Below are 12,042 nucleotides of genomic sequence, written 5' to 3' on the forward strand. Positions count from 1 at the left end.
AACACAAAAGTTTTCCCCCAGCACACTGCTATAGCCAGCAAAAGACCTGCCATGACAGGTCTTTGCAGGCCATAGCAGTGTGCTGGGGAAAAAAAAAATGTTGGTGTCTCCCCTAGGCGGCGTAGTCCTAGCCTCGGAGCTTGCAGATGCGGCTTCTCCAATGGTGCGCACCGTTGGAGAAGCTGCGTCTGCAAGCTGAGACAGGACCTTGGCCTGGCCCTGCAGGCACAGAATACACTAGACTCCCTGAAGAGCTGGAGGAAACCTGGAAAGATCACCCCCCCCTTATTGGGAATTGACTAACTGAGCAATCTCAGCCATTGTGTTGGCAAGTGACTTAGGCCAGATAGGTTCCACCAGGTCAGAACCAGAGCCCCCAGGCTCACACGGCATCAGATCCTCAGACTAGCAAAGCATCCATGCATGGCTGTCAGAAGGAAATTTAGTGTTGGAGCCAACACAGGTATACTTAGTCACAGAAGCCTTAGTCCTCATGAATCTCTCTCTATCTGACATGATAGACACAGATAGAAAAAACAAAAGAAAAAAACAACAAATAAACACAGACACACACACAATCAGAAGAAAAGAATGCGTGTCTGCAAGATAGCCCCAGAGCCCAATAAATCAGGGCGACTAACCACTAAGAAAACAAATCCCACAATCTAGTATCTTATAGATGGAAGGACAGAGAAAGGGAGTGTTGTAGCTCAACATGGCTGCTGTTTTGATGTCTGCACATGTGGATGTGAGAGACCACCAGGTAGGAAGTGCAGGAAGAGGGAAGAAGCACCTCCACCCAGGGCCCAGAACTGGATTGGTAGCTGTCCTGAAGGACAGCCCCTTCCACCAACTTCCACTAATCTAATGCCTAGCAGGTGCTCACACTACTGATGTAACCCCCACCTGACCCAGCTGCCTAAGGAACCCATCATCATCATCATTTATTTATATAGCGCCACTGATTCCGCAGCGCTGTACAGAGAACTCATTCACATGCTGGGAGAGGGTTATACTCAGCATCTGTTGCTCCTCCAGTGCTCGGTGAGGAGACCCTGCAGCTACTGCCTAGAAAATCCAGGCACAGTCTGTGGCAACTATTGTGGGCTCCAGAGGAGTCCAGCGTTTGAAGCTGGGGAGGAATCTGTGACCTGAGTACCTCTGATCTCCCATTGATAGCAGCGCACATCAGGGCCATTACATGTCCCAATTAGTAGAGGAACCAACTAGGAACCGGACTATACTGGACCTAGTAATAACAAACAATGTAGACGTAATATCAAATATTCAAGTAAAGGAGCACTTGGGAAACAGTGATCATAATATGGTCTCATTTGAAATTAGTTTCCAGAAACAACAGTATAAGGGATCAACTAGGACTTTAAACTTTAAAAAGGCAAATTTTAATATGCTATAGGAGTCTATAAAGAGCATAGACTGGGACAAAGCCTTTGAAGGAAACAATACGGAAGAAATGTGGGCTGTCTTTAAAATGTTGTTGGAAACATACACGTATAAGTTCATTCCTATGGGAAATAAATGTAAAAGAATTAAGTCTAAACCAATGTGGCTAAATAAAAAGGTAAGGGAAGAAATGCAAAGGAAGAAGCGTGCATTTAAATTGTTTAAGTCTGAAGGGTCAGAGGAGTCCTTCCATAGGTACAAGGAATGTAATAAAACATGCAAAAAGGAAATTAGATTGGCTAAATTAGAAAATGAAAGGCACGTTGCAAAAGAAAGTAAGACAAACCCCAAAAAGTTTTTTAAGTATATAAATGGCAAAAGGATTAAAAAAGATAATATAGGACCCCTAAGAAGTGAGATGGGTGAATTGATAAATGATACTAAGGAAAAAGCAGAGGTATTAAACACGTTCTTTTCTTCAGTATTTACCAGAGAGGAACAAATGGCAGGAGTAATACATAAAAATGGAAATGAAACCATGCCATTAATTAATACTTGGTTGTCAGAGGAAGAAGTCCTAAGGCGACTGAAAAATATTAAGATAAATAAAGCTCCAGGTCCAGATGGCATACACCCAAGGGTCCTTATGGAATTAAACTCGGAAATAGCTAGACCGCTATTCTTAATTTTCAGAGATTCAATCTCATCAGGCTCAGTACCAAGGGATTGGCGAATAGCAGATGTGGTGCCGTTGTTTAAAAAGGGGACGAGATCACAACCAGAGAATTATAGACCTGTAAGCCTGACATCAATAGTGGGGAAACTACTGGAAGGTATTTTAAGGGACAGTATTCAGGATTACTTGGTACGCAATAAAATTATTAGGGGGAATCAACATGGATTTGTGAGGGATAGGTCATGTCAAACTAATCTAATTAGTTTCTACGAGGAAGTTAGTGGGAACTTAGACCAGGGCAGGACAGTAGATGTGGTCTACTTAGATTTTGCAAAGGCCTTTGATACAGTGCCACACAAGAGGTTGGTTTACAAAATAAGGGAACTGGGTCTAGGAATCAAAATTTGTACTTGGATCGAAAACTGGTTAGAGAATAGGGAACAGAGAGTTGTGATAAATGGAACATTTTCTAATTGGTCAAAAGTCTGAAGTGGAGTTCCTCAAGGTTCCTTGCTGGGGCCACTCCTTTTTAATATATTTATTAATGACCTTGGTGATGGTTTAGAGAGTAAAGTTTCTATTTTTGCAGATGACACTAAACTCTGTGAGGTAATAAAATCAGAGCAAGATGTAGCTTCTCTACAGAGGGACTTAAATAAACTGGAGGATTGGGCGGCCAAATGGAATATGAGGTTTAACACAGATAAATGTAAGGTTATGCATTCAGGGATCAAAAACAAGAACGCAATCTATAAATTAAATGGAATTAATTTAGGAGAATCTATAATGGAAAAGGATTTGGGAGTGCTCGTAGACAGTAGACTTAGCAATAGTGCTCAATGTCAAGCAGCAGCTGCAAGGGCAAACAAAGTATTGGCATGCTTAAAAAGGGGCATAGATGCAAGGGAAGACAGTGTAATTTTGCCACTGTATAAATCGTTGGTAAGACCTCATCTTGAATATGCAGTACAGTTCTGGACACCACTCTATAAAAAAGATAATTTGGAACTAGAAAGGGTTCAGAGAAGGGCGACAAAATAGATAAAGGGTATGGAGTCATTAAGTTATGAGGAAAGGTTAGCCAGTTTAGGCATGTTTACTTTAGAAAAGAGGCGTCTAACTGGAGATATGATTACTATGTACAAATACATTAGGGGTCAATACGGAGAGCTTTCATGGGAACTTTTTACCCCAAGGACCATAGACAGGACACGTGGTCATCCCCTAAGGTTAGAGGAGAGGAAATTTCACAGCCAGCAAAGGAAGGGGTTCTTTACAGTAAGGGCAGTCAATATATGGAATTCATTGCCAGGGAAGGTTGTGATGGCAGATTCAATAGATATGTTTAAGAAAGGGTTAGACAAATTTTTAGCGGAAAGGTGTATCCAGGCATACGACCGTTAACTTAAAATAAAGGATAGTAGTGGATATAGGGTAAAAATTGGATTGCAATATTGAGTCTGGGGGGATTTTCACAATTGAAACAGATTGGCGGTTGCTTACTCTGGATCAATTTCAAATATAAGTGCAGGATCGCAGAAGATCCAAAATAGGTTGAACTTGATGGACTGTGGTCTTTTTTCAACCTCATCAACTATGTTACTATGTTACATCCATTCATGCTACGCACTGCAGAAAAGTCAGCCACAGTCGCGGACATTGAGTACCACCTTTATGGCACCAGAGCAATACAGTTTAAAAATATATAAAACCTATAAAAAAGTAATGGTTTTCCAAGCAGCCCCAGTGAAAAAAAAACCAGACCCTGCCTCGTACCTGAGACCTACAGCAGAGGGGAATAAAGGGGGAGGAGATATGATGAACTGTTATTAAGTCTTAAAGTGCCCTCACGCCTGGATGCTTGCACTATAACCCGGCGGTTCCCAAACTGTGCGCCGCGGCTCACAGGGGTGCCGCGGCGCTGTCTCAGGGGTGCCGCGCGCCAGCCATAAAAAAAACAAACAAACAGAAACACTTACTAATCCGCCGGGCGCCGGGACCCAGCATTCTCCTCTCTCACGCAGCTGTCATATCAGTGACAGCTGCTGCGTGAGAGAGGAGGCTGCTGGGTCCTGGCGCTCGGCGGATTGGTATGTGTTTCTGTTTGTTTGTTTTATGGCTGGCGCGCGGCAGAGAGGACAGAGGAGAGTGACAGCGTGACAGGAGGGGGACAGAGGAGAGTGACAGGAGGGGGACAGAGGAGAGGGACAGCGTGACAGGAGGGGGACAGAGGAGAGTGACAGCGTGACAGGAGGGGGACAGAGGAGAGTGACAGCGTGACAGGAGTGGGACAGAGGAGAGTGACAACGTGACAGGAGGGGGACAGAGGAGAGGGACAGCGTGACAGGAGGGGGACAGAGGAGAGGGACAGCGTGACAGGAGGGGGACAGAGGAGAGTGACAGCGTGACAGGAGGGGGACAGAGGAGAGTGACAGCGTGACAGGAGGGGGACAGAGGAGAGTGACAGCGTGACAGGAGGGGGACAGAGGAGAGTGACAGCGTGACAGGAGGGGGACAGAGGAGAGTGACAGCGTGACAGGAGGGGGACAGAGGAGAGTGACAGCGTGACAGGAGGGGGACAGAGGAGAGGGACAGCGTGACAGGAGGGGGACAGAGGAGAGTGACAGCGTGACAAGAGGGGGACAGAGGAGAGTGACAGCGTGACAGGAGTGGGACAGAGGAGAGTGACAGCGTGACAGGAGGGGGACAGAGGAGAGTGACAGCGTGACAGGAGGGGGACAGAGGAGAGGGACAGCGTGACAGGAGGGGGACAGAGGAGAGGGACAGCGTGACAGGAGGGGGACAGAGGAGAGTGACAGCGTGACAGGAGGGGGACAGAGGAGAGTGACAGCGTGACAGGAGGGGGACAGAGGAGAGTGACAGCGTGACAGGAGGGGGACAGAGGAGAGTGACAGCGTGACAGGAGGGGGACAGAGGAGAGTGACAGCGTGACAGGAGGGGGACAGAGGAGAGTGACAGCGTGACAGGAGGGGGACAGAGGAGAGTGACAGCGTGACAGGAGGGGGACAGAGCAGAGTGACAGCGTGACAGGAGGAGGACAGAGGAGAGGGACAGCGTGACAGGAGGGGGACAGAGGAGAGGGACAGCGTGACAGGAGTGGGACAGAGGAGAGTGACAGCGTGACAGGAGGGGGACAGAGCAGAGTGACAGCGTGACAAGAGGGGGACAGAGGAGAGTGACAGCGTGACAAGAGGGGGACAGAGGAGAGTGACAGCGTGACAGGAGGGGGACAGAGGAGAGTGACAGCGTGACAGGAGGGGGACAGAGGAGAGGGACAGCGTGACAGGAGTGGGACAGAGGAGAGTGACAGCGTGACAGGAGTGGGACAGAGGAGAGTGACAGCGTGACAGGAGTGGGACAGAGGAGAGGGACAGCGTGACAGGAGGGGGACAGAGGAGAGGGACAGCGTGACAGGAGGGGGACAGAGGAGAGGGACAGCGTGACAGGAGGGGGACAGAGGAGAGTGACAGCGTGACAGGAGGGGGACAGAGGAGAGTGACAGCGTGACAGGAGGGGGACAGAGCAGAGTGACAGCGTGACAGGAGGGGGACAGAGCAGAGTGACAGCGTGACAGGAGGGGGACAGAGGAGAGGGACAGCGTGACAGGAGGGGGACAGAGGAGAGGGACAGAGTGACAGGAGTGGGACAGAGGAGAGTGACAGCGTGACAGGAGGGGGACAGAGCAGAGTGACAGCGTGACAGGAGGGGGACAGAGGAGAGTGACAGCGTGACAGGAGGGGGACAGAGGAGAGGGACAGCGTGACAGGAGGGGGACAGAGGAGAGGGACAGCGTGACAGGAGGGGGACAGAGGAGAGGGACAGCGTGACAGGAGGGGGAAAGAGGAGAGGGACAGCGTGACAGAGGGCAGAGGAGGGGGGCAGAGGAGGGGGACAGAGGGCAGAGGAGCTGGGACAGCGTGACAGAGGGCAGAGGAGCTGGGACAGCGTGACAGAGGGCAGAGGAGCTGGGACAGCGTGACAGAGGGCAGAGGAGCTGGGACAGCGTGACAGAGGGCAGAGGAGCTGGGACAGCGTGACAGAGGGCAGAGGAGCTGGGACAGCGTGACAGAGGGCAGAGGAGCTGGGACAGCGTGACAGAGGGCAGAGTAGGGGGACAGCGTGGCAGATGAGCTGGGACAGCGTGACAGTGGGCAGAGGAGGAGGACAGCGTGAGAGGGGCAGAGGAGGAGGACAGCGTGACAGAGGGCAGAGGAGTGGGTACAGCGTGACAGAGGGCAGAGGAGGGGGGACAGCGTGAGAGCGGGCAGAGGAGGGGGGACAGCGTGAGAGCGGGCAGAGGAGGGGGGACAGCGTGAGAGCGGGCAGAGGAGGGGGGACAGCGTGAGAGCGGGCAGAGGAGGGGGGACAGCGTGAGAGCGGGCAGAGGAGCTGGGACAGCGTGACAGAGCGCAGAGGAGGGGGGACAGCGTGAGAGAGGGCAGAGGGGGGCAGCGTGAGAGAGGGCAGAGTAGGGGGACTCTCTCACGCTGTCCCAGCTCCTCTGCCCTCTGTCACGCTGCCCCAGCTCCTCTGCCCTCTGTCACGCAGTGGGGGCAGAGTGTCTGGATGCAGAGGGGGCATTTTTGCATACAACTAAATAAGCCTTTCTGTCCTGACCTAAATACTTATTACAATTTTTTGAAACAACTACTTCTAAAACAGGACTGCTCTGTAATTATTTTGGAGGGGTGCCTAAAAAATTATGGAGACTCTAAGGGTGCAACGAACTGCAAAAGTTTGGGAACCACTGCTATAACCCAATGTTTCCTGGTGTCCCCCAATGGAAGCTTGCGAAATCACATTTACCTTCTTGGTATCTTCTCTTTATTTTTTTAAAAACAAAAAAATGATACTGCAGACTACAGATATTGGAGAAAGCAGCAATAATTTAAATAATTCTTATATGACGATTTAGTTTAGTAGAGGAATGACACTAGAAGTGACCAAAATAATGCGAAGAGAAAACACTTACCAGGGTCTGGCATTGCACAGTCAAACATTGGAGGCGACACACTCATACAACAGGCCATCATTCGTGGAGCACCTCCTCCATAGGAAAAAAGAACTGAAAAATAAAAGGATATAATAACTAGGGTACAATGTGCGAGTCTCAGAGTCTATGTGCCAGTGTCAGAGAGAGGAATGTGTGAGGTATACCAGCTCACTAATATCAGTATACACAGTGTCAGAGAGAGGAATGTGTGAGGTATACCAGCTCACTAATATCAGTATATACAGTGTCAGTGTCAGAGAGAGGAATGTGTGAGGTATACCAGCTCACTAATATCAGTATACACAGTGTCAGTGTCAGTGAGAGGAATGTGTGAGGTATACCAGCTCACTAATATCAGTATACACAGTGTCAGTGAGAGGAATGTGTGATGTATACCAGCCCACTAATATCAGTATACACAGTGCCAGAGAGAGGAATGTGTGAGGTATACCAGCTCACTAATATCAGTATATACAGTGTCAGTGAGAGGAATGTGTGAGGTATACCAGCTCACTAATATCAGTATACACAGTGTCAGTGAGAGGAATGTGTGAGGTATACCAGCTCACTAATATCAGTATACACAGTGTCAGAGAGAGGAATGTGTGAGGTATACCAGCTCACTAATATCAGTATACACAGTGTCAGTGAGAGGAATGTGTGAGGTATACCAGCTCACTAATATCAGTATACACAGTGTCAGTGAGAGGAATGTGTGAGGTATACCAGCTCACTAATATCAGTATACACAGTGTCAGAGAGAGGAATGTGTGAGGTATACCAGCTCACTAATATCAGTATACACAGTGTCAGTGAGAGGAATGTGTGAGGTATACCAGCTCACTAATATCAGTATACACAGTGTCAGAGAGAGGAATGTGTGAGGTATACCAGCTCACTAATATCAGTATACACAGTGTCAGAGAGAGGAATGTGTGAGGTATAACAGCTCACTAATATCAGTATACACAGTGTCAGTGCCAGAGAGAGGAATGTGTGAGGTGTACCAGCTCACTAATATCAGTATATACAGTGTCAGTGAGAGGAATGTGTGATGTATACCAGCCCACTAATATCAGTATACACAGTGCCAGAGAGAGGAATGTGTGAGGTATACCAGCTCACTAATATCAGTATACACAGTGTCAGTGAGAGGAATGTGTGAGGTATACCAGCTCACTAATATCAGTATATACAGTGTCAGTGAGAGGAATGTGTGAGGTATACCAGCCCACTAATATCAGTATACACAGTGTCAGAGAGAGGAATGTGTGAGGTATAACAGCTCACTAATATCAGTATACACAGTGTCAGTGCCAGAGAGAGGAATGTGTGAGGTGTACCAGCTCACTAATATCAGTATATACAGTGTCAGTGAGAGGAATGTGTGATGTATACCAGCCCACTAATATCAGTATACACAGTGCCAGAGAGAGGAATGTGTGAGGTATACCAGCTCACTAATATCAGTATACACAGTGTCAGAGAGAGGAATGTGTGAGGTATAACAGCTCACTAATATCAGTATACACAGTGTCAGTGCCAGAGAGAGGAATGTGTGAGGTGTACCAGCTCACTAATATCAGTATATACAGTGTCAGTGAGAGGAATGTGTGATGTATACCAGCCCACTAATATCAGTATACACAGTGTCAGAGAGAGGAATGTGTGAGGTATAACAGCTCACTAATATCAGTATACACAGTGTCAGTGCCAGAGAGAGGAATGTGTGATGTATACCAGCCCACTAATATCAGTATACACAGTGTCAGAGAGAGGAATGTGTGAGGTATACCAGCTCACTAATATCAGTATACACAGTGCCAGAGAGAGGAATGTGTGAGGTATACCAGCTCACTAATATCAGTATACACAGTGTCAGTGAGAGGAATGTGTGAGGTATACCAGCTCACTAATATCAGTATATACAGTGTCAGTGAGAGGAATGTGTGAGGTATACCAGCCCACTAATATCAGTATACACAGTGTCAGTGTCAGAGAGAGGAATGTGTGAGGTATACCAGCTCACTAATATCAGTATACACAGTGTCAGTGTCAGAGAGAGGAATGTGTGAGCTATACCAGCTCACTAATATCAGTATACACAGTGTCAGAGAGAGGAATGTGTGAGGTATACCAGCTCACTAATATCAGTATACACAGTGCCAGTGAGAGGAATGTGTGAGGTATACCAGCCCACTAATATCAGTATACACAGTGTCCGTGTCAGAGAGAGGAATGTGTGAGGTATACCAGCTCACTAATATCAGTATACACAGTGCTAGCTGTCCAAGAGGGGACAGTATACACAGGGCAGTATACACAGTGCCAGTGAGGGATGTTTGAAATATACCAGCTTAGTATACAGTGCCATTGTCAGTGGAAGGGTTGCTACTCAGAGTAGGCCACATCTCCAGATACGCTGCTTTAGTAGCCTAAATGAACTGTGGTGTAAAGATATGAATGGATGATTATGAGTAGCACATATTTACTAGCATTTATACAAATGTAGTCCCACCTAAAAGCACAACCAGCACTATTGCTGAGCTGGTTACTCCTAAGGAGTGGACAAAAAGCATGGGGTCTCCCCACGAAAACTTATAGTATTAATGAACTTCATTGATGTAGGGTTTCCAAACTGAAATTATTAGAGGCAGCTTCTCAGAAAGCACCTTAGTTTGAAGAACCATGACCGCAACAGCCATGACAGTAATGCCAGCTGAGCTAAGCCTTGGTGGTAAAATCTCCCTGATATTTTCAGCGAGGTAGCCTTCATGGGTCTGTTGACATACAGAGAAAATTTTCGAATCATGATCTTCTCTCTACCAGAGCTATTGGGACACAGTCTTTTGGCCTTTTTCTGCAAACGAGGTATCATGGCGAAGAGATACACTAGCTGGTTCTTCCAGGGGACAGCCATGTCATCCACCAGGAAAGCCTATAGAACCCAGGGTCTTTGTGGTTCAGTCAATGGGCCATCATGTCTACCTCCAAATGACCCCAGTACCAAACAAAACAGTTGATAACCTATGGATGAAGGGGCAATTCCTTGGGATGAATGGCATGCAGATTAAAGAAGTCAGCCTCTCAAAATATGCAACCCCTGGATGACTACAGCCGAAATTTCCGAGACAAAACATTCCCTTGTTATGGCCACCAGTGCGGCATAAACACACAGAACAGGTAGATGAGGTCTTCACCTTTAGCAGCCGCCTTTCCCGTAGAGACTGGTTATGCTCACAGGTACTCAGATGCCCCCAGGTCTTCTGCTCATAGTACTATGTGTTTATGCTACATGGTAGCGCACAGGTATAGGAGGTTGCACACGGAGTAGTGACAGGCCAGATGTCAGCGGACTGGGCAGGGCACCAGAGGATATGTCAGGTATGGGCAGAAAGGTCAAGGTCACAGGCACAGGTTCAGGATCCAGGGACAGGTGTAAGATCAGGGTCACTAGCAGAGGTTCAGAATCCGGGTTCAGGCAACAGATCAGGGTCAGAAGCACAGGTTCAGAGTCCAGGAACAGGCAATAGGTCATACACGGGTAATCAATCTCAGGTTAAACACCAAACACAGGAACAAATAGCAGGCAGCAGTACTGGAGAAAGGACGCTATAACCGGCAGTGAGGCTCAGATCTCACTGCCTTAAATAGTACTAAGAGCCAATCAGGACAGAGGAGGACAGGGCTGACAATCAGCCTCAGGAGGCAGCTAATTAATAACTAGAACTAGCATAGGTAATAACATAACCAGAAAGCATGTATAAAAATATAAGTGAACCAGTTTAAATCATATGAGAGCTCCCCCTGGTGTTGGAGGATGTCCCTACACCCTCTAACATCTATGCCACAAGGATAATAACAGAGCACAGAAACTAAAGTACACGCCCGGCTGCTAGTTCACGCCAGGATGTGGCGTACCGCCGTATCCCCACAGCGTATAATCCAGGCTCTCCATCACCAGAGGTCTCCTGGATCTTGGTGGTTTATATGCAGCACTGAATACGGATGTTTATGCCCCATAAGAGGAAAAGAGGAGCATACATAGTAACAAAGTGGCCTTTGTTCAGTTTTTTGTCTCTTAAACCATCACAGAAGGGACCGACGAATCTGCAGCGACAGTTTGAAAATAAGTGTGTTGATAAAATGAGGGTTGGACCTTGTCCACCTGGCTAGATTTTCATCCTGGAAAGTCGGAGTGGAAGCAAGTAAACCCACCTGTGCAATTCCAGCATTTATGCTGTCATGTGCAAATGGGTTAGTAGAAGAGGGGCAGTCTTTATCAAAAGGTCATCCAGGAACAATACGAGTCATCCATTTTAGCCTTTAGAGAGCCTCCATGACTTAGAGAATAACTTTCGTGCTGTAGCCAGACCAAAGGGTAGTGCTTTGAACTGATAATGGCATTTTTCTACAGCAAACCTGAGAAGTCTTTAATGTCTTGCTCAGATTGGAATACGCATGTCCACTAAGGAGAAAAATGGCTAATCAGACTCCATCCTGAATTTGTCCACCCGCATGTGCAAGTTTTGGCACTTCAGGTTCAGGGTGGGCCAGAAAGTCAAGTCCAGATTTTGTACTTGGAATAGGATGAGTAATAATCCCACCCTCCTTATCTTTCAGAACTGGGATGATGACTACAGCCGATATAAGGGACTGGATAGCCACCTGAAGGGCCAGTCTCCTGGGTCTGTCTCTTGGGAGAGTGGAGAAGAATCACTTGGGAAGAAGATCCAAGATGTAACCTCTTTAATGATTCCTCCGACCAACAGCTCTGAAGTCGTCCTAAACCACTGATACCAAAAGAGCAAGAGACTTGCCCACACCACAGATCTGTCTGGATGATGATGGATCCAGTCATGCGGGCTGTTTTTCTGAGGGCTTTGAACCAGGACACCTGACCGCTCAAGCCTGCTCAACTCTTTAGTGACCCTCATGTGGATGGCCC

The 12,042-nt window shown here is 47.6% G+C and overlaps 1 protein-coding gene across 1 annotated transcript in view; it reads right to left on the minus strand.

Annotated features, from left to right (window-relative positions):
* LOC142102186 (von Willebrand factor A domain-containing protein 5A-like) overlaps positions 1-12,042 on the minus strand; it is a 70,495-nt gene that overhangs the window by 15,659 nt on the left and 42,794 nt on the right. Inside the window, exon 15 of the mRNA XM_075186885.1 lies at positions 7,074-7,166. Coding sequence (XP_075042986.1) covers positions 7,074-7,166 — 93 coding nt within the window. The remainder of the gene's footprint in view (positions 1-7,073; positions 7,167-12,042) is intronic.

This window comes from Mixophyes fleayi, chromosome 1, assembly GCF_038048845.1.
Source record: "Mixophyes fleayi isolate aMixFle1 chromosome 1, aMixFle1.hap1, whole genome shotgun sequence".
In the NCBI taxonomy this organism is placed as follows: Eukaryota; Metazoa; Chordata; class Amphibia; order Anura; family Limnodynastidae; genus Mixophyes; species Mixophyes fleayi.